Source organism: Stegostoma tigrinum, chromosome 26 (genome assembly GCF_030684315.1).
Source record: "Stegostoma tigrinum isolate sSteTig4 chromosome 26, sSteTig4.hap1, whole genome shotgun sequence".
In the NCBI taxonomy this organism is placed as follows: Eukaryota; Metazoa; Chordata; class Chondrichthyes; order Orectolobiformes; family Stegostomatidae; genus Stegostoma; species Stegostoma tigrinum.
Genome location: NC_081379.1, coordinates 10,928,216 through 10,952,136, shown reverse-complemented (window position 1 = coordinate 10,952,136; position 23,921 = coordinate 10,928,216). Strand labels below are relative to the sequence as shown.

Here is a 23,921-nt window from a genome sequence, read left to right as displayed (position 1 = left end):
TAATACTGAGAATAGTCAGTGCTGGCAGTATCGGAGGAGAGAGAAACAGAGTTAATGGAGTTAAATTTCACAAGGATGGCAAACATCCTGCTACTAGGGCTGAAAGCAAGAGGAAAGCCTGTTTCAGTTGGCAGCAGGACCCAACGAGGCATATCCCTGGCACGAGTCCATTGCTGGGAATACCATTGAACGAAAGATGATAGTTCACCCCATGGGCCCATCGTCCATTTGGAGGCCCTGTGTAGTTGTACAGTCAGGTACAATTCTGAAAGGACTGGAAGGGCTGCTCTAGGTTGATGTATGAGGCCCAAGTGTTGTCGGAAAGTCTCACCTCTGATATTTTCTGGGTCCTTTCTCTTTGGAACAGCTCCGTCAGTTGGAGATGCAGCTGGAGCAGGAGTTTGAGGAACGTCAGCTGGTCCTTCATGAGAAACAGGACTTGGAGAGTTTGGTTGGAACCCTCTGTGAGCAGGTAGGTCAGTTCTTCTGTGATGTGATGGAGATTATACAATGGTGTGATGGAAATGTCATTAAAACCCCCACTGGAACACTACGACTGTCCCAGCAGTCATACAGATGTAAGGAATTATTTCAGAAATTTTCAGATAGGCATATCAGGATGCAATGGATAGACTGGAAAAATTAAGCAAAGAACTACACATCTGAAGAAGAAAAACACAAACAAAAACAAAATGAATTGGGGAAACTTGGCAGTTCTGACAGAATTAATGTTGCTAGTCCAGGGACTCTTCTTCAGAAGAAATGTTACGTTTTCTTCTCACAGATGCTGCCAGACCTGCTGCATTTCTCCACCAATTTCTGGTTAGGCTAAGAAATGAAGCCCAAGGAAAACCTGGTTGAGGTCTGTAAAATTATGCAAGGTTTTAACAGTTGAGGTAAAGTGTGACACGAGTGTTACTTGCCACTGATTAGCCCAAAGCTACTCGCCAGGTTTCGCTGTATTTGGAAATGGACTGCTTCAGTATTTGAGAAGTTGTGAATGGTGCTGAACATTGTGCACTCACCAGCGAACATCCTCACTTACAACCTTCTGGTGGAGGGTCGGTCATTGATGAAGCAGCTGAAGATGTTTGGGTCTAGGACACCACCTTCAGGAACACCTGTCCAGATGTAGTGGAACTGAGATGAATGACTTTCCACAACCACAATTGTTGTCCTTCATCTCAGGTTGTCAGGTTTTATTCTCTTTGTCAGATTTTGTCACAGTTAGATACTAATAAGTGGCTTTATAGCCTATTTATGAGTCACCCACATCAATATCGACATGGAGATCCACATGGGCCAGACAGGGTAAGGATGGTAGATCTCCTTCTCTTAAAGGACATTTGTGAATCAGATAATTTTGTATCAACTGACAATGGTTTATTGGTCACAATCATGTGGCTTATGATTCCAGATTTATTAATTGAATTGAAATTTTAACCATTTGCCATGGTGGGATTTGAACCCTTGTTTCCAGGGCAATAGCCTGGGTCACTAGGACCTGAAATAACTCCACAGAGGTGCCAGTATCCTGTCACCAAGCTGCCTTTTATTTACACAGGGAGAGCCCTTGAGCCAACACTGCAGAAACTGGGAATTAAACATTGGATCATCTATTGCGCATGTGTTTGATGCACACAAAGCAGTAGCTCAGCCAGATAACACACAGCCAATTCCACCTGAATGCTCTGCTGTAGCCGACAGAGAGCATTAGCTTGCAGCAATAATGTCTCCTATTTCACAGTTCACTGCTGTAAGAAGAAACCACAACATCTACATTTTATTTCCAATCAAGATGCTCAGCTGGATGCAACCTCAAACATAATTTGGGTGAAATTGATAGAACTCGTTTATCTCTGGGCTGGCATTATAAATTTCAACTGGTGACAATAAAGTGCCACCATTCCCCTTTAAAGAGACAAATATGTATTATTAAATCAGGATATCTTCTAAAACACTGCAGTTTAAAACCTTTGTCCATATGTGTAGAATGTGTAGAATGTGTAATGGCAGCCACAAAATTGTGATGTAGTCCATGTTACCTGTTCAGTCTGGGATGTTGCAGTAAAACAGACTTTAATAGAAATCTACAGTCAGCAAATGTTCTCGGTTTGGCCCATCAATCACATCACAAAACCTGGCACAAGATGTTGCTTCTTCTTTGGTTTCTTCTCCTGTGATGCTGAGGGACTGGTTCAGCTCCTCACTCCTGCTGAAACAAAATCAGTTCATTAGTTTGGGAATTACTGATGTGAACACAATCTGTGACAGCAGCGAGGGCACAGGGTAGAAGGTAGAATATATCGTGTGACCTAGAAAGCTCTGAAATGAGCTCAATAGCTGCTAAGCATGGGATGAAGAGTAGGCTGCTTTCAGGATGTGGCTCTCAACTGTAAAGGAGCTCAGAGGGTTCATAGATTTACAAGCCATTGATTCATCAGACGAGGCTGGCTACAAAATAAAATCTATATGTGCTTTATTTCATGATGGTAAATGTGCAGGAGACCCTTTTAGACAGCAGGAGTAGTTTTCCTTTTTGCGTACTGTGGAATATCATTCACCTTGAGGGTACTGTTCCTTCGTTGTTGATAAATTTGCAGCTCATTTTACAAAAACTGGCATTTACAGCAAGGCATTATTCTGAATCTATTGCGGCGACAAATGCAACCTTATCGCTTTTCTAAAATGTGAGGCTGGATGAACACAGCAGGCCAAGCAGCATCTCAGGAGCACAAAAGCTGACGTTTCGGGCCTAGACCCTTCATCAGAGAGGGGGATGGGGAGAGGGAACTGGAATAAATAGGGAGAGAGGGGGAGGCGGACCGAAGATGGAGAGAAAAGAAGATAGGTGGAGAGAGTATAGGTGGGGAGGTAGGGAGGGGATAGGTCAGTCCAGGGAAGACGGACAGGTCAAGGAGGTGGGATGAAAGTCCCTCTTCCGCACCTACACAGGCCCCAAACCCCACCTCTTCCTCCGGTACATTGATGACTGTATCGGCGCCGCCTCTTGCTCCCCAGAGGAGCTCGAACAGTTCATCCACTTCACCAACACCTTCCACCCCAACCTTCAGTTCACCTGGGCCATCTCCAGCACATCCCTCACCTTCCTGGACCTCTCAGTCTCCATCTCAGGCAGCCAGCTTGTAACTGATGTCCATTTCAAGCCCACTGACTCCCACAGCTACCTAGAATACACCTCCTCCCACCCAACATCCTGCAAAAATTCCATACCCTATTCCCAATTCCTCCGCCTCCGCCGCATCTGCTCCCACGACAAGGCATTCCACTCCCGCACATCCCAGATGTCCAAGTTCTTCAAGGACCGCAACTTTCCCCCCACAGTGATCGAGAACGCTCTTGACCGTGTCTCCCGTATTTCCCACAACACATCCCTCACACCCCGCACCCCCTCCCCCCCCCACAACTGCCCATAGAGGATCCCCCTCGTTCTCACACACCACCCTACCAACCTAAGGATACAACGCATCATCCTCCGACTCTTCCGCCATTTACAATCCGACCCCACCACCCAAGATATTTTTCCATCCCCACCCCTGTCTGCTTTCCGGAGAGACCACTCTCTCCGTGACTCCCTTGTTCGCTCCACACTGCCCTCCAATCCCACCACACCCGGCACCTTCCCCTGTAACCGCAGGAAATGCTACACTTGCCCCCACACCTCCTCCCTCACCCCTATCCCAGGCCCCAAGATGACATTCCACATTAAGCAGAGGTTCACCTGCACATCTGCCAATGTGGTATACTGCATCCACACCGTAACCGGTGTGGCTTCCTCTACATTGGGGAACCCAAGCGGAGGCTTGGAGACCGCTTTGCAGAACACCTCCGCTCAGTTCGCAACAAACAACTGCACCTCCCAGTCGCAAACCATTTCCACTCCCCCTCCCATTCTCTAGATGACATGTCCATCATGGGCCTCCTGCAGTGCCACAATGATGCCACCCGAAGGTTGCAGGAACAGCAACTGATATTCCGCCTGGGAACCCTGCAGCCTAATGGTATCAATGTGGACTTCACCAGTTTCAAAATCTCCCCTTCCCCAACTGCATCCCTAAACCAGCCCAGTTCGTCCCCTCCCCCCACTGCACCACACAACCAGCCCAGCTCTTCCCCCCCACCCACTGCATCCCAAAACCAGTCCAACCTGTCTCTGCCTCCCTAACCGGTTCTTCCTCTCACCCATCCCTTCCTCCCACCCCAAGCCGCACCCCCATCTACTTATTAACCTCATCCCACCTCCTTGACCTGTCCGTCTTCCCTGGACTGACCTATCCCCTCCCTACCTCCCCACCTATACTCTCTCCACCTATCTTCTTTTCTCTCCATCTTCGGTCCGCCTCCCCCTCTCTCCCTATTTATTCCAGTTCCCTCTCCCCATCCCCCTCTCTGATGAAGGGTCTAGGCCCGAAACGTCAGCTTTTGTGCTCCTGAGATGCTGCTTGGCCTGCTGTGTTCATCCAGCCTCACATTTTATTATCTTGGAATTCTCCAGCATCTGCAGTTCCCATTATCTCTTATCGCTTTTCTTTTTGCTTTATGAAAGGATGATAAAATGTGAAAACAGCAGTAAGCCTTTTGGCCCATTGAGACTGCTCTGCCATTCAACAAGATCATGGTTCCTCAGAAAATCCTCAACTTCACTTTCCCACCTTGTCCCCATAGCCCTCGGTTCCACTTTGATTAAAATCAGTCTGTCTCAACCTTGACTATAGTTAACAAATCAAGGCTATTTGATGACAGGGAGTGGAGGTAAATGGGTTGGAAATGGATTCCATCACTTTGGGATCTAGTGGTTTTCTCCCTCTGCTAGATCTTGTGGTCAAATATTCGGTGAGTTCAGGTAATTTCATAAGCACAATCTATCTTGTACCAACAAGATGCTAATAAGTTGCCCCTAGCTTGTTAATTTCATTGTACAGTCTCAGAAGGAAGGCAGATGGCAGAGCCCTGTTGAAATAGTGTACATGGCTCATAGCTGGAAAAGAGAGAGGTGTGGTTTGGTATCTTTTTGTTAGAGTAAGGAAAGATTTGCCTTCACTGTAGCCCATGCAATCCCTGATATGGAAGTGCATCGTAGAGCTCTCCCATCTATAACATTTTCAGAAGCGCAAAATCCACCATCAAAAACTCAGTGGTAAAATAGCTCAGCAATTGTAAGATTTCCAGTTCAATAGTCCCTGTTCTGTTACCACACAGAGGGGGAATTCTGAACAGCTCTGTAGTTGACCTCCCGATATGGTTTTCCTGATGTCCCATAGAATCTTACAGCGCAGAAGATTCAATTTGATATTGCATTGAATCTTTGAGTTGAGCTATCCCATTGGCCCCCTCCTTTGGAAAGGGTGCAGTGAGATCATATACCTGCAAATGATCAATAACTCAGTAATATTTCACACCTCTGTAGAGTCACGAGCCCACACTGCAGTATGACTTATTTCCTGATGGAGAGTCACAGAATCCCTATAGTGCGGAAGGTGGCCATTCAGCCCATCAAGCCTCCAAAGATCATCCCAGCTAGACCCTCCCCCCTACCTTATCCCCCTTTAACCATGCATTTAGCATGGCCAATCCACCTAACTTGCACATATTTGGACTGTGGGAGGAAACCAGAGCACCCAGAGGAAACCCATGCAGACACGGGGAGAATGTGCAAACACGACACAGGCAGTCACCCGAGGATGGAATCGAACCTGGGTCCCTGGTGCTGTGAGGCAGCGGTGCTAGCCACTGAGACAGGATATTATTGTATCATAATATCCTGGATTCTGTTACAATTAACCTGGGAAAATATATTGAAGAGCTGTCAAACCACATGGTGTGTTTGTTCAAATGTTTTGAATTCTGTTGTTTATTCTAGAAGTATTAGCCACAGGGTAAGACGCTGACTTGACGACATAGAGCAAGAAATCACATGACTGAAAACTCCAGGGATAAATATAGCCAGGGTCAGCGACTCTTCTCTTCCTTAAAAGTGAAAAGCTATCAAATGGATTTGTCACATCTTCATAATAAACTGACAGATTGAAGATGTTAGTAACATCAGGTACAAGTGCGAGCCACTCCTGGGGTGAGGTGAAATGAAGATTAATTTGTACTGTACTTTAATACAAATGAAAATTGTACAGCAATCCCCAGTTCAATCAGAGATACAAAAGAGCATTGGCCATTTGCTATAATTAAGTTCATCCGAGTTTATCCTGTGGGGAATTTTGATTTAACTGGCTAAAGGTTAACCTCAGGCAATCTGTGCCCATTTGAGAGTCCCTGAAGTGAGATTTTGCTGAGTCTTCTTCACACAGAGAGTGGAGGGTGCGTGGAATGCGCTGCCGGTGGTGACAGTGGAGTCAGATACATGAGGAACATTTGAGCAATGCTTGGATAGGCACATGGAGGATAGTAAAATGTAGGGTATGCAGGGTAGTTTGATCTTAGAGTAGGATAATGGGTGGGCTGAAGGGCCTGTACTGTTCTATGTTCTTACATTCTATTTCCTAGATGCCAACGTCAGATTGAAAAAGGAAGCCATTTTGAGATGCATTGTAAGAGTGGGAACGAAATGAGAAAGGAGGGTTTTTAGATAGTAACCGAACAAGGATGAGACTGCTTCAAAAGAGGGGGAAGGCAGAGAATGTCCACCTCAGTTCTTTAGTCTATCTTTCTATGGTTTAGAGAATTGCAGTGGCTGTGGAAATTCAAACTGCTTCATTTTGTGTTACAAAGAGAAAAGTAACCATCGGTAACAGTGGAAATCTCCTTGTCCAGATAGGTCACCGAGACTTTGATGTGGAGAAACGGTTGCGCAGGGATTTACGACGCAAGAATGCCCTCCTGGCTGACGCTCAGCTGCTGCTCGGTACGATGCAGGATCCTGGCCAAACCAACAACAAACAGGAGGTGGAGAAACTCCAGATGCAGGTCAGTCAGTACCCACTGTCTTCCTCTATCTTTGCTGCCTTTGGAAATAAAAACAGAGAGGTGATGGTGTTCCAGAGAAAGCCTAAGCCCAACATGGTTTTACCAGTTGGTTGCTAAGCCATCAGATTTCAGAGAATTAATGCAACCTGTACCTGCTCGTGTTTTTGTCTTCAGCTTTATAATGTGGAACTCTACCAAGTTTTAAGCATGCTTCTATTCTTCCAGTTATCCCCCTTTGTTTCGTGACCAACACCTCGCCTTCCAATTTTGTCCCCTATAATCCCAAGTGCATTGTTGTTAGAACACTTTGTTCTCTTGTTCAGGACCTTACCAAAGTAAAGAGTCTTATTGTGAACGCATTTGCATTGAGGGAAGGTCATTGTGGCTGGGACGTCATTGGATAAGAGCATTTTGTAACAGGGTCGCAAGCATTCACTCCCTCCACTGGACACTGTCTATAACATGCTCTGCAGCAAATCAGCGAAGTGCCTGTGGCAGCACTTTCCAAACCCCAACCTATACCAAGTAAGAATGACAAGGGCAGGGATATGTGGATACAATACCACCATTTGCAGGTTTCCCCTCCAAGCCACTCATCATCCTGACTTGGAAATATATTGCTGTTCCTTCTGTGTTGCCTGGTAAAATGTCCTGAAACTCCCTCCTGAACAGCACTGTGGGTGTACCTATAGCTCACACGGCTTGAGAAGGTACTGTCATTAGCTTCTCAAGGAGAATTAGGAATGCTCAGTAAATGCTGGTCCCATCAACGTCATCCATATTGTCCCAAGATTGAATAGAAGCGACTTCTTTTTTACTTTATTCATTCACAGGATGAGGGGGTTCACTGGCCAGGTAGCATTTATTGTCTATCCCTAATTGCCCAGAGGGGAGGTAAGAGTCAATCACATTGCTGTGGGTCTGGAGTCAAATGTAGGCCAGGCTAGGTAAGGATGGCAGTTTCCTTCCCTAAAGGACATTAGTGAACCATAGAACATAGAACATTACAGCACAGTACAGGCCCTTCGGCCCTCGATGTTGTGCCGACCTGTCATACCGATCTCAAGCCCATCTAACCGACACTATTCCATGTGCGTCCATATGCTTCTCCAATGACAACTTAAATGTACCTAAAGTTGGCGAATCTACTACCGTTGCAGGCAAAGCGTTCCATTCCCTTACTACACTCTGAGTAAAGAAACTACCTCTGACACCTGTCCTATATCTTTCACCCCTCAATTTAAAGCTATGCCCCCTTGTGCTCGCCGTCACCATCCTAGGAAAAAGGCTCTCCCTATCCACCCTATCTAACCCTCTGATTATTTTATATGTTTCAATTAAGTCACCTCTCAACCTTCTTCTCTCTAATGAAAACAGCCTCAAGTCCCTCAGCCTTTCCTCATAAGACCTTCCCTCCATACCAGGCAACATCCTAGTAAATCTCCTCTGCACCCTTTCCAAAGCTTCCACATCCTTCTTATAATGCGGTGACCAGAACTGTACACAATACTCCGAGTGCGGCCGCACCAGAGTTTTGTACAGCTTCACCATAACTGCTTGGTTCCGGAACTCGATCCCACTGTTAATAAAAGCTAAAACACTGTATGCGTTCTTAACAGCCCTGTCAACCTGGGTGGCAACTTTCAAGGATCTGTGTACATGGACACCGAGATCTCTCTGCTCATCTACACTACTAAGAATCTTACCATTAGCCCTGTACTTTGCCTTCTGGTTACTCCTACCAAAGTGCATCACCTCACACTTGTCTGCATTAAACTCCATCTGCCACCTCTCAGCCCAGCTCTGCAGCTTATCTATGTCTCTCTGCAACCTCCAGCATCCTTCGTCACTATCCACAACTCCACCGAACCAGATGGGTTTTACCTGACAATGGATTCGTGGTCAGTGTTGGACTCTTAATTCCAGGTTTTTATTGAATTCAAATTTCACCATCTCCCATGGTGGGATTTGAAACTGGGTTTCCAGAACATTATCTGGGTCACCATACGACTAGGCCATCATCTCGCCTCATCGTAGGTGTGTTTACCATTTGTTAAAGCTGTCGCCCTGAGGCATGTGCTGATGGATACTTCCCTGTTTAAGCACATTAAGTTCACTGAATAGGCCAGGAGTTGGAACAGGGTCCATTGTAGTTCTGTTAATTCAGAACTAAGTGATATATGGTACTCACATGAGAAATTAGGAAGACCAGGATGTAGAAAGAAAAATACTGGAAATACCAGAATATTTACTGTTCTAAGAAAATATTGTGCAAAATGATGTGAAGGATAAAGATGACAATCAGTAATACATCCAATATAAAGTTAACAATAGAAAGTTTGGAACCTAGAGTTATGTTTTGTATAATTTAACAGCACAACAGCACAAGACAGCAGAATTTTTGCAATCAATGTTTTTTAAGACACGTTTAACTTATCACAGTGCCCTGTTTGGTCATCTTGTGTAATTGTCTGTTTACAATATCTGAGGTGAATAGATCTATTGATTTATTTATTTCCTACATTTACCATTTTAATGGCACAATTATCACCAATTTCGCACACTTGCAACAACAACAGAAATAGAAATTGCTGGAAAATCTCATTGGGCCAGGTGACATCTGTGGAGAGAAATCAGAGTTAACGTTTCGGAATCTTAAAGTTGTTGAATCTGACATTGAGTCCAGAAGGCTGTAGAGTTCTTAAGGGGAAAATGAGGTGCTGACCTTCTAGCTTGTGCAATTTTAGGGATTGAGGCACCATATCCTGTGACTTTACCCCAATTTGTACACACCAGGCCTGTTAGTGCGCGCAAACCATTGTTAGCCACGAATAATCCCTATTAGCAGCCATTCATTCTCCCAGGCTGATTGTTCTCTAATCCTTTGTCTATCTAACTGTTTTCTCTCTTTGGGCTCTATCTTGACCTATCATTTACCCCTTACCTCCCAACACCTCCCCCCCAACACACACTGACACACACACACACATAGACACACACACAGATAGACACACACAGACAGACACACACAGACAGACACACACAGACAGACACACACACACAGACACACACACAGACAGACCCACACACAGACGCACACACAGACACACAATCACTCAACCCGAAACATTAACTCTGATTTCTGACGACAGATGCTTCCAGACCTGCTGAGCTTTTCTGACAATTTCTGTTTGTGTGTTTCTGATTTCCAGCACCTGCAATTCTTTTGGTTTTTATTCACACAATTGCATGATGGACCAGCTCTGAATCTGGAGTCAGGGAGGCTAACCCACAGATAAGGAACTAAATGCAGGCTGACTGCGCCTGGACAGGTTTCTCTTGTCCTCTCTACTCGTCATTCAAAACGCAGAGGCTGTGGCAACAACTTTAAATAGTGTTGTCCCACGGATGCTCTTTCATCTCTCTGCGCCTTATGGTGCTGGAATTCAGATGTGCACCATTGCTTTCATCTGTAACTCATGAGTTTCCAAGATTTCAGCTGCTGCACTTTCTTTGATCCTCATTCAGTCTTGCCTTTCTTCATCTATCTACAGGTTTTTAGAAACTCAAGTGTAGCATCCCTTCATTTCTTCTTAACTTATCTCACACAGAATTATGTGGAAGTTACAACTCAGAAAGGCTGTTATTTTCTATGCAAACAGCTGTCATCCACGTGCCCATCTTGTTACTGTGTTCCTATTCCTCATTCCTTCAATCATCCATCAAATTTACTTTGCAATATTTGTTCTCTTTCTCAATCCATAACACTGCTAGTGCATTCCACTGCTTTGCAGCCTCAGTGGAGAAGAAAATATCTCCCGGTCTCCGTCCTAAATCTGTGACGTTTAAATTTGTGCCTGAGTGCCCATTCTCCTAGCCCCTCGATCTCTAGTGTTGGCTCCTATACAGTTATCACACGAGTTCTCAAACTTCATCTAATTCTTCATTTTAATCTCAGTCTACAAGATCCATCGTTCAACCAGGCTGTGTTTAATAAAGTATCAAAGCCAGCTTGTCAAGGGTTTAGTTTTGGGTGCCATATTTCTACTTTTCAGAAATAGGCTAGGAGATCTGATAATTTCCACCCAGCAGTACCATCTGTGAACGTAATGCAGTCTTTAAGATCTGTCCTCTGGTTGGCCTGGCCCTTTTCAGAAGAGTCTAGGCCCAAAACGTCAGCTTTCCTGCTCTTCTGATGCTGCTTAACCTGCTCTGTTCATCCAGCTCTACAGCTTGCTTTATCCTTAGTTTCTTTTTAAAGAGCAAGAAGCCCAGTCTGATTAAAGAAGAATAGTGATTCCAGTCAAGGATTGACTTATTGCTGATAATGACAAAAAGGTGTAACCAGATATTAGACACGATTCCAAGCTTCTGGTAGGCATATCAGCTAAGAGCCAGTTTGAAGGTGATGAAAATGATGATGAATAGAAAGTTATTTTTGACTAAGTATTAGTATTAGCTGGTGTAGTACAAAACAACAGTTTAATTGAGAGATTCAGGAGGATTATATGTGGACATCTGGCAGTGATTAAAAAGCAGTGATTTAATCACGGGACTGAGATAATATTCTAATCTGACATTTAAATGGTTCCTAATCTACATCTGAAACTGCTCCAAGCCAATCTGCTGCAGTTAAACATACAGGCTAATAGTTGTGTTCCTTTTATTTAATACTCCTGCTTTCTTGCCAGAAGTAATGTTTTAGCACAATAGGGTGCTGCTGCTGAGTTCTGGATAATTTGGAACTTACAGAAGTTGAAGGATATTTTCCACTTTTGGTCATATCATTTTAACAAATAAATGCTAAGAATAATCTTGGATTAAATTAAACAGGGTCTGTTTGCTGCTGGTGTTCCTCAGTAGCAATGGATCAGAGTGAGTCACAGTTCAGGAAGTGAACACTCCTCCAAAAGCTCCAACCATCCTTTGAAAGTTGATTTTGTTGATCATTTAACTCTTTGACCCTTCTGTAACAGGTTCAACTTTCTGGACACCATTCTTCTCTAACAAAATCAAGGATTTCGGAGATGTTGACTGAGTTGTCTGCATTTTTTTCCTTATGGAATCCAATTCCCCCCCCCCCCCCCCAACCCCAACAATTCTGGCAGAGGGTTATAGTGTATGCTTCACATTGCTCAGGCTGCAGTGAATACAAATGCTCTACCTCACAGTGGGGAATCCTTACAATCTTCATAGACTGGAAAATCGCAACATCCTGCCAGAATCTCATCAGTTATTCTCAGGTAGAGACAGGCCACAGTTACCTAGAGACACCCAAATAGGATGCAGAAGTGGAACCAAACCTTATTTTTTTGGAGAAGCAATTTGCTTCCCATTAGAGTGAGCTGCCCCAAAAAGCTTTCTATTACTTAAAGAGATATGCTTTAATTTATATCTCATTAATTGGGAACATTAAACCAATTAACTAGGGAGTGAAAGTAAGCTTTTTTTGCATTAACCGAATAGGGACATTAAACCACTGTGCATTAACTACTGTGTGACACTTCTTTCCGAAAACTAGAGAATGGCATAAAATCTAACAACTAGAGAGTGCAATGAAATGACCTTCTGTTAATTGGAGAGTAATGTTCCAATTCACTGATGAGAATATGACACGTCAAACTGTTTGTGGTCGATGGGTATTGTTTTGATTCCAGCTGATGGTTATCACTGGGTAAGTCAGATAGTGAGTGAAACTTGGCTCGGTGGACCAGTGGGTTTATTTTTGCTACCTATTTAACATGGTGGTCAGGCATTGACAATATTCACAAGAGGCTGCCTGACAAAGGTTTACTGCGCTGAAAGTGGAAACATAAACTACATTACACTATGCTAAAACTATTTGAAGTAGAATCATTGCAAATATCAAAAAGAAAGATTCAACAGTTTTCAACCCTGTTCTGACAAAGGGTCGCTCAAACTGAAACTTTCGCTCTGATTTCTCTCCACAGACCTGCTGAGCTTTTCCAGAAATTTCTGTCTTGTTTCTCATTTATAGCATGAACTGTTCTTTTGATTTTTATTAAGCTGCTAACTCAGCTCACTTACTCCATATCTTGTGTTATTTATATGCCTGCCTTCATCAGTCTTGTAGGACACTTGCTCTCGGACGTCACCACAGGTTTCTGCTTCTGGACATTTTCTCTTCCTGATTTCTGAGCCACTTGTTACATCTTTCTGATTTTGTTCGATTATTGCTAAGCTAACAGTTTTCCTGTTAAGGGTGTCTTTTCTCTAAATGAGCTTGCATCCTAGCTCACTACTTTTATGGACGTTTCTATCTCTGCCTCTGTGTTGTTGCACACAAATTTGCTTGGTAGAAGTCCAATTTTCTTGACTTTTTTGAGTATATTGAACCGCTAACACACCAGCTCTACTTAAATGCTGTGGAACCGTCCTGGAAGTGCATGTGTGAACAAACAGGGAGTTTACCCTGGTAACATTCACAGAACAAACCTAAAATGAAGCTAAAAATCATGCCTTTCTTTTCTTAATCCATAGAAATACAAATTAAACTTATGGCCTTACATTGTTCTTCGACTTTGGAAGCCATGTTTCCAAATAATAATAACCATATTTTATGACCTTTCATCATATGATGATGATCAAAAGATTACATTGAACGATGTGTTTGTAACTTCTAACTGCTTTCTGTTGATGGAAGTGTGATGTCACCAAGTTGCTAACCATTTATCATAAACAAATGGTGGAGGGTGGTGGGGTGGGGGTTTGCCTGATTGTGAATATCTGGTCTACAAACACTCGTATTACAAATGCAAATACAAACCTCACTGACCAATGCCCATCACTGCCCACCTACCTTCCCGAGCCCAGTATGGGGATGTACTTTAAAGACCCAACATATGAACATTTGTTTCAGCTGCCATTGAATCCCTACAGTATAGAAACAGGGCATTCAGCCCAATAAGTCCAATTTGACTCACGTACCACCCCCCACCCCCCAACTCCACCCCGCCATCCCTGTAATCCTGCATTTCCCATGGCTAACCCATGTAACCTAAACACATCACTGGACAAAATGATAAATTTAGCATGGCCAATTCACATAACTTTGGGCTGTGGGAGGAAACTGCAGCACCCAGAGGAAACCCACGCAGGCTCAGGGAGAGTGTCTGTGTGGAGTTTGCACAGTCACCGAAGGCTAGAATCAAACCCGGGTCCCTGGCACTGCAGGGCAGCGGTGCTACCCACTGAGCCACCGCTATTAGTTTTGAACATCCCACCCAGACTCACCACCTACCCTTTCCCATAGCTAACCCACCTAGCCTGCATATTTCTGGACACTACAGCCAATTTAGTATGGTCAATCCTCCTAACTGGCACATCTTTGGACTGACACAGAGGGAATGAGCAAACTTGGCATAGACAGCAGCCGGGTGGAATCGAACCCAGGTCCCTAGTGCTATGAGGCAGAGGTGCTACCCACTGAGTCATTGTGCCATCCTTACAAATGGCTCCTTTACCATGTCAATGCATTGTGTTCCATCATGTGTACAAATCGACTTACGAATGGACCTGGGCACTGCCTGTATTATAATTGTGCTGTCATGACATTCTCACAGTCTTTAACAGGTTAATATCCACTTTGTTCTTTTTATATCAAGACTGCATATTCTGTCCCCAGAGCGTATTTGGAATTTAGCACTGACCAGTAACATCTATTCATCTTAGAAATTCTGTAGCTGATTTAATTGAACAATCTGCAAGAAAGCTGCCTGAAATGGTGAAGTATTGCACATTTTCAGTTCACCATTTTCTATAAAATGTTAGCTTTTGGTGTTGGAATCTATTTTTTTGTTTGTGCTTCTCAATCGACAATGTATACTATTGAGAGTCACTGTAAACAGTGAGAAGCAACAGCATGACACTGATCATTAATAAACATCAAACAAAGTTTCAACAATTTATAACCATGTAAAGCCATAGGAAATATTCCATGATGCTTAGCAGTGGAGAAGGAGATTGTGCTGAGCCTTTGTAATAGTGATGGAGTTTGTTCCCTAAAACAGTTATAGAATCCTTACTAAGATAATAAAATGTGAGGCTGGATGAACACAGCAGGCCCAGCAGCATCTCAGGAGCACAAAAGCTGACGTTTCGGGCCTAGACCCTTCATCTGATGAAGGCTCTCTGATGAAGGGTCTAGGCCCGAAACGTCAGCTTTTGTGCTCCTGAGATGCTGCTTGGCCTGCTGTGTTCATCCAGCCTCACATTTTATTATCTTGGAATTCTCCAGCATCTGCAGTTCCCATTATCGCTGATAGAATCCTTACAGTGTGGAAGCAGGCTAATCAACTCATTGTGTCCACACTGACCCTCTGAAAAGCATCCCACCTAGACCCATCCCCTATCCTATCCCTATATTTCCCTAGCGTGCACAAGCCCTGGACATTATGTGCAAATTAGCACGGCCTATCCACTTAACCTGCACATCTTTGGACTGTGGATGGAAACCAGAGCACCCAGAGGAAACCCATGCAGACACAGGGAGAATGTGCAAACTCTACACAGACAGTCACCTGAGAGTGGAATTGAACCTAGGTCCCTGGCGCTGTGAGGCTGCAGTGCTAACCACTGAGCCACCGTATCACCTCTTGAAAATGCATTTTGAGATTTTTTTTTTAAAATGTGGGCCAAAACAACTACAACCTGTATTTACGTAGCTCGTTGAATGTGATAGATACCTGTGCACTTCACTGCGGCGTTCCCCAGGGCAGGGAAAAATTTGCATTTATTTCAATACCTTTCATGATCACAGGAGATCTATATATACTTTCCAACCATTGGCATTTGTTTTGGAACTGTTGGCACCTGATGTAATGAGGCAGTGGGGATTTGAGAGGAGCTCCAAAGGGAAGTGTTGAAATGGCTCAAGACTTTGCCATTGATTTGTTGAAGAAGTGGAGTAGAGTAGGAAGGGACAGATAGCCAGAGAAGGCAGTGAAATTTGGAAATTTTCATAACTTTCCTGTGCCCCAACAGTCACAAGAGTTGTTCCAAAGAACTGACAAAATTGTATATGGACCCTTTGTTGGTTGGATGCCATGCAAAAGAAGCTTTCAGAAGTTTTGCCAATAGACACTGGAAGGAATGGATCATTTCTTGCACAACACAAGATTACACATGGTTCCCCATTATACTGGAATCATTTACAGTGACGGTTCCTTAACTGGGAACATTAGGTGAAGCTCTGATCAGGGTTTCTCAATTTCCTCCTCAGGCCATGGCTCCCAACACCATTTTTGATTGCAGTTAGATGGGCACTTGAGGGAAAAGACTTTGAAGGAATGCAGAGATAGAGCTGTGGAATGGGATTGACTGCATTGCTCCACAGAGTTCATCAAGTTGATGGCCCAAGCAGCTTCCTTTGGGGCTATGATGACCTGACACTCTCTGTGACTCTAAGAAAATGATACTTTGAGGTAACAGAAACTAAGGCCACAGAATTTGCTCCAATGGGAGATGGGAGCCAGTTTAGACCATCATGACTGAGAGGACATTTGTAGACCTAATATTTTGTCAACCGGTTGTAGCTGGTAGAGCTTTTTCAATGATTTGGAACATATAGAAAAAAATGTTCCTTTTGTCATGCCAAAGTGACAAATAATTTACAGGAGCAATCGTGGATTACATTAAATACGGTATAAGTTATTTTTGTTATGAAGTAGAATTGGATCAAAATAAATCACAATGATATGGCCCATTGATGTGTTCATTCTCAAATTAATCCTAATTGGTTAGAGAAAGCCATCATTACTGGAAGTCTGAAATAAAACGTTGGAATTATACTGCAATTGAAAAGAAGAGATTGATTTTTGATGGGGCCCTTCATTCTGTCTGGCTAGCGCACAGAATAAAACTATTATAATGCACCTTCCACAACAAAGCTCACCAAATGTTTCACACGATGAATTAATATCTATTTACTCTTTCCTCTCCTCAAAAGTATGATGTAGGATCCTACTGGAAACGTGATGTTGTCTTTGTCTTTCTCTTTCTCATAAGTATTTCCAAATTTCGACACTTGGCCTTGGTACAATTTATGACTGACATTATTTAACTGGCCGACTTGTTAGTTTCCTATCACCCAGAGGAATATGGGAGCTTTGGGCTCTTCAAATCTGTTCCAACATTCAATGAGATTAAGGTTCAACTGTGATCCAATGCCACAACAATTCTCGTTAACAAAATCTAGCAAGTCTAATCTCTAACATTAACAACTGTTAACTGTGTGTAATGTTAACCTTCAGGCAATAGATTATGAAACCTAGAGGTGCTACATCAGGAGTGCTAAAGAAACCTTTGAGGCCGAGTGAAGCGCCAGCATGGCAGAGAAAAAGGTAGATTCAATTGTTCCCACCAGTGACCTCACCTTCACTTGCACTCACGTGGGAGAACTTGCTGGTTATGGATAGCACTGGTCATTGCCTTAATTTCATAAATGCCAACCAGGGGAAAAAACATTTCCATGTATCTATCGTACCTGTTCACCCTAATATCTTAAAATCTTTGATCAAGTCACTCCTTAACTTTGACCATCAGTTTTATGTTTATTTCCCAAGGTGGTCAGTCTTTGAACATGTGCACAAAAGAGTGCCAATGTGTTCTTCGCAAAAGAACATAATGTTATTACACACAAAAACATGAACTGAGTTACTACATATGAGCTATTAAAGATGGCTTTACCAGAAATTTAAAAAGAAACATGCAAAATCATTACCTTACTGCAGTAAAGAGTTAGCCCTGTCTCCATTTTAAACTTCCTTCTTCATTGGGCACATTTAGAATTGGTTACTTTTTGGAAAATTTATGCATTCTATCATTACTATTTTGTTTAGTTAATTTTTCTTCTGGGACCCTATAAACAAATGGCTACTTCACCTCATGTTGTTAAACACAGGTTTAGCAACCTCATATCTCTGGAGAATTCCACTTCTGGAATTTTCTTTTAAGCAACTCTGGAACTCTTCCCTGGTCCCAAGTGCTTTTGCAGACTGATAAACTGACAGTAGCTCTCCTGTTCAAGAACCTGCAAACTATCTGGCCTCTTCTGGATGGTTTGAACTTTCTTTATGTTGAGATTCCTGTCACTAGGCAACAGCAGGTTTTATTTTCTCTCTTCTGTCCTTTTTCTCCTAGTGTACTGAGCTGTGTACCTCAAGAGTTTTAAAGATGTGATTTAAATGCATGCAAATAAAACAAATCTCCAGAGACCCCACTACCACTCATGGACCAAATCTAAAATATTACTAAAAGCCATGTCTGTCTTAATCTTATCCCTCAAAGCTTTGAGGTACAAATCGAAGTTAAACCAAAAGTAATTGATCCATTTTAGAGCACAGTTTCCCAAACAATAATATAACATGAACCTCAGTTACACCCTCCTAAATTCCTGGGAAGACAATTCTCGTTTATGTAAGCTCCTCATATAATTTAACTATCGGAATCCCTATTTCATTCTCGTAGATGTAGACTGCACTCCCTCTAATGTATTTTTCATGAAATATATTGCCCACCTCTGAAATTGCCTTTACGTGATGGGTAAAATGGACTACTTAGCAGCTTACTACCATCTTCTCACGGGCTATCAGGGATGGGCAACAAACACTGGCCTTGCCATTGATACCCACATCCATTAATTTAAGAAAACAGAAATAGATCAGGAGGGATATGCTATCCGATCCGATCCAATCCAATCCAATCCAACCCAACGCAACCCAACCCAACCCAACCCAACCCAACCCAACCCAACCCAACGCAACCCAACTCAACCCAACCCAATCCAACCCAACCCAACCCAACCCAACCCAACCCAACCCAATCCAACCCAACCCAATCCAACCCAACCCAACCCAACCCAATCCAATCCAACCCAACCCAACCCAACCCAATCCAACCCAACCCGCCATAGAGTCATAGAGTTAAACAGCACAGAAACAGATCCTTCGGCCTAGCTCATCTATGCCAACCAGGTTTCCTAAACTAAACTAGTCCCATTTGCCTGTATTTGGCCCATATCTCTCTAAACCTTTGCTATACATATACCTGTCCAAATGTCTTTAAAATGTTGCAATTGCCCTTGGCTCTACCACTTCCTCTGGCAGCTCTTTCCATACACTTGCCATCTCCTGTGTGAAAAATTGTCCCTCAGATCTATTTTTAAGTCTTTCTCCTCCCACATTGAACCAATGCCGTCTAGTTTTGGATTCCCCTACCCTGGTATGAAGACCTTAGGTATTTACTTTGTCTGTGCCCCTCATGATTTTATAAACCTCCCAAAGGTCACCCCTTAGCCTCCTACTCTCCAGGGCAGGAAAGTCCTGTCATTGGGTTGTGGACTCAGGACTGTAGCACAGGCTGCAGTATGGACCCAGCCCCCCAATCTCCCCAAGAGCTCGCAACCGTGAAATCAGTGAGAATGACATCTTTGCTAATCTCAAATGGCACCACTATACCTAATAGTGCAGAAAGAAAGAGGTGGCTTTTCTCAGTAAACTGGCACTATTCATCATTAATACACCACAGAGTATATTTGGTGAAGAGAGCACTGACTGTAGACAGACAAAGGAATTCTTTAGTCCAATGTAACCCGTGTGGACGTTCCCTGTACCGTAGTGTCAATAGTTCCATGCTTATCCTTAATTTCTGTTCCCATCTGGAATGTGGAATGAAGAATGCTTGCATCATGATTTTTGTGCTTTCTGTGTGCTTAAATCTCATGTTACATTAAAATTACTTCTCAGGGCCGGTTCTAACTTTAATCAAGTTTTGCTCATCCAATTCTAGCAAAAAGCCCAAAGACATGATATTGGTTATGGTGTAACTTTTTGAAAGGTTTGAGAAGGTTTCCCCAGACAGTAGAAGTGGAACCAAGACAGAAGTTGCTGAAGAAACTCAGCAACTCTGATATCATCTACGGGAAGAAAGCAGAGTTATCATTTTGAGTCCGGTGACCCTTCAGAACCGTTAATGTCCGGTAACAATGGTATTTATGCTGAAGTGAAACAAACTTTTAACAAGGCACTTGAGTTTGAAATGAACAAATATTTTGAAAAGTGGCTAAAATTCTTGCTGACGCTGGGTTTTGAGATTTGCAGATCATTGATTGAAATTATCAATGACTCAATAGGAAAAGGTAAATTGTACAATTGCAGTTAGTACTTTACAGCGAACAAATCCATGTGGAGAGTAGAAGGTCAAAGTTGATTGATAGGGATTTTGAATTGGAACAATGTTCTGGTATTCTGTGCCTTTGGCTCTCAATTTTTGACGATCATTTATGAAGAGATTTTCTTCGGGATATTAAATGTGTGAGGCAGAACCCATTATGAAATGTGTCCTCTGTTCAGTGTGGTCAAGCAGATGTTTCTGTTTCTGAAGACTTGCCCATGTGGCTTGGCTGAGAATGGGAACCTCACTTCAGTGGGAGACAGGGAACACATCTTGTATCCTGCCACCTTGCGGTAGATACAATGGTGCACAGTTGTGCCAGTTGAAAATCTCTGAAATGGAAAGAACAAGATCCTTGTGGTTACAATAAAGGTTGAATTGATACTCAAAAATCCGTTTCCCCTTTCCCTTCACCAGTTAGACGCAAGTGTGGCTCGCTGTGCGGAGACAGAGAAGGTTTACAAATCTACGTTGCAGGAATTGGAAAACCTCCAGGTTCAACTGGAAAATATTCAGAGAAACAAGAACACGGTAAGAAAGTCGATTTCTTCACTTCTGTTTCTATCTTCAGTCCAGGTCCAATTATGCTGGACCACCAGGTGATCCCAGTTAGTAGCTGCTGCGGACATATCCTCCACGCTTTTCCTTTCCTTGGTTTGCATGAACTTTAAGGAATGGCATTTCTCACAAAGTAATTATCACAAGTGAATTAAAAGCTCTAATACCCAACGCTTCCTTAGTATGATTGGCACACTCACATTTATTGAGTGTGTAGAATACCCAATGCTGTAGGATTATAGATTTACAGCTTAAATAGTTAGACTTCATTTTAAAACTGACATTGCAATTCTGTGCTCTGTAGGGAATAAGAAAATAATCAAACCAGAGCTTAATTCCCTATGTTTTAAACCAAGCTCATTAAGTTTGGCTTTGTTGGATTGAAAGCTCTTCTGTAGTACCTGAAAATCTCTTTCATGTCTTTTTGAGACCTGCCCCTCCCAAATACTCCCAAAGATGTCAAAGGGCTTTCATTCCTGGGGAAAAAAACAAGATAAGAATATCTGAAATATCCCGCTCAGCTCCATTTTGCTCTGATCTCCTGTTTGCTTCTGTTTTGTGATGGTGCGGTATGTTGATGCCTCTGCGAACCACACAAGCCTAAAGCTGCTACATCGATTACATGTATCTCAATTGAGCCCCATTAGCTTGTCAGCACGACATCAAAAGGAATTGTTCTTTCTCATTTGAAATAAAAGTTTGGCGTCCCCTGCCCAGGCTGTTTCTGATGGTTTAGCACAGCTTGTCTGGTCTATTTGATGATCGTGGCTTTTGTACTGGCAGTAAGATAACACAGAATGCAAAACACAACGCCCGTAATTTAACTCACAATCTGGGAGTGAGTTATCTCATTTCTTTCTTCAGTTTCCATGTTGTGCTCCTTCCCAAAGCATGGAATTCCCTTCAGTTCATCTTAGGATCTTGTATGAGGCATTTCCATTAATGTTCTCCTATTTTTTTGCTGCCCCAGTTGCTTTTGACTAAGGTTGAAGAATTCCTCACCTCACTAATGCTTCATTGCTTCATGTTGCGGGTGGCTTTCCTCTACAAAACAAATCCTTGTGTGACTCTCATTCCTGCATTGAGGGGTAACCAATCCTCTTCCTGATGCTGGGACTTCTTAGTGACTGTTAATGGTTAGTTTGCATGACTCTCCTGTTGCACTTTTGGAAAACCCCTATTTCAGTTGCACTGTGACATGTGGCACTACCTCAGGGGAATCCATGTCCACAGCAGTAATTACCAACTGCAGCTGGCCCTGCCACAGCACATGATGTGGAGGTGCCGGACTGGGGTGGACAAAGTCAGGAGTCACACGGCACAGTGAAACAGCGCTCTGAAAGCTTGTGATTCCAAATAAACCTGTTGGACTATCACCTGGTGTCGTGTGACTTCTGAATTCATAGCATGTTCAGCCTTGGCTGTGTTGGTATTAAATTCAGGGAAACAGCCCTTTTTCACAATTGAACCTCCCTTTATTGTGCGATCTGCCAACATTATGAATGAAAGGTAGGAGGTAGACAATGATAGTAAGGGTGCCTCTTCTTCTACATCACTGCTTGCCTCCTTTGCAGCCCATCCAAGAGTGTACTTCCTCTTTCCATATCCCTGTAGCTTTGGCGAGAAGACATAGCCATTGGAGTTTTGGCAATCATGAATCAAAACCGGGACAGGTCCACTGACTGTCCTTTGATACACTGGATAATCCTAGCAGTAGCTGCCTCTGAGCGATGTGAAGGTGAGATGAGCAGTAGAAAAAGGAGAGATGTTTGGTGAAGCCCATCTAGACATTGAGGTCACCTCACTGCATCTTGTTCATTTTTTCAAGAGATATCTCTGCACTACAGTGAGGCTAAAGACCTTTCCTCTAGGGGAGATGAGCTGGGCCTAGGGTAGACGGTGCACTTGGAAGACAGATGGGACAAAAGACTTTGTGATCACTGGTGTTTAATGCATTGTACTGACTGTCTGGCGAGTTTGAGTGTTACAATGCAATGACAAGTGATACTTACTTCGGTGTTGGGGTATAGATCATAGAAGGAATCATAGAATCCTTACAGTGTGGAAACAGGCCCTTTCAGCCCAACAAGTCTCCACCGACCCTCAGAGCATCCCACCCAGACCCATCCCCCTATAACCCACCTAATCTACACATCCCTGAACACTCTGGGCAATTTAGCATGGCCAATCCACCTAGTCTGCACGCCTTTGGACTGTGGGAGGAAACTGGAGCACCCTGAGGAACCCCCACAGACACAGGGAAAATGTGAAAACTCCACACAGAAGTCACCCGAGGGAGGAATTGAACCGGGGTCCCTGGTGCTGTGAGGCATCAGTGCTAACAACTGAGTCGCCATGCCACCATTCAGATGTTTCTGAATCCCTACAGGGAATGGTCCCTGCCTTTACCTGGGAGGGGTGAGGACACAGGTATCAGGCACTGATCCCATCACTCATCTGAAGTTGCTCTTCCATGTTTTGGGATGTCCTGTCCTGTAATGACATAGTGGGAGCAAATGCGTAATACACAAGTGAGTGACATTAAGGCTGTGCATGTGGGGAAAGATATGGAGGTGTGAGGAGGCAGCATGAAGGGGTTGCAGGGGTGGAATAGTAGGAGGGAGGGTGACAATGTGAGTGAGTCAGGGAAATTGTTTCATGCAACAGAGAGGGTGTTAGACATAAGCATTAGTTGGAAATGGGTGCTGTGGCACAGGAAAGTGTGGGGCAAAATAGAGCACAACATTGGATTTCCCTGAGGGAGCAAAGATCATTGATCTGTTTGCTGCACTGCTGCCCAGGGCTCCTTATCATGGAGATGGTGCTGACGTGGGTGATAATCTCCAACCATGCTAGCAAGGCATGATGGTGATAGGGGTCCTCTGTTGGTCCTCCAGAGCCCCATCCACAAAAATCTCAAGGTCCCTCTCAGAGAATGATGGAGCCAGCCTCTCTTTCTCTGCCATCGCTCTTCACTCCTTCCACAGCCTAGCAGCACAGCTTCCAGATGGCAGGTGCACAGTGGGCTTTGGAAGATGGTGCAGCCGCAAGGGATGCTGGTCTTAGGGAGGGCCTCTGCTGAATAGCAAGTTACTCTGGGAACAGTGTTTGGTAAAGGAGGGGGGTGTAAATTGGGCATGAGTCTTGCCATAGGGAGAAATGCCAATTAATGTGGTGAGTTGACAAAACTATGACAAGAAACCTCACTTTGACTCCCAGCGAGAATCACTTCA

At 43.6% G+C, this 23,921-nt stretch overlaps 1 protein-coding gene across 6 annotated transcripts in view; it reads left to right on the top strand.

Annotated features, from left to right (window-relative positions):
* Window positions 1-23,921, top strand: part of LOC125464294 (unconventional myosin-XVIIIb-like) — a 370,537-nt gene that overhangs the window by 256,002 nt on the left and 90,614 nt on the right. For all 6 annotated transcript variants that reach the window (XM_059654944.1, XM_059654945.1, XM_059654940.1 and 3 more), the window contains 3 exons: window positions 368-472; window positions 6,787-6,939; window positions 20,548-20,661. In XM_059654944.1, coding sequence (XP_059510927.1) covers window positions 368-472; window positions 6,787-6,939; window positions 20,548-20,661 — 372 coding nt within the window. The remainder of the gene's footprint in view (window positions 1-367; window positions 473-6,786; window positions 6,940-20,547; window positions 20,662-23,921) is intronic.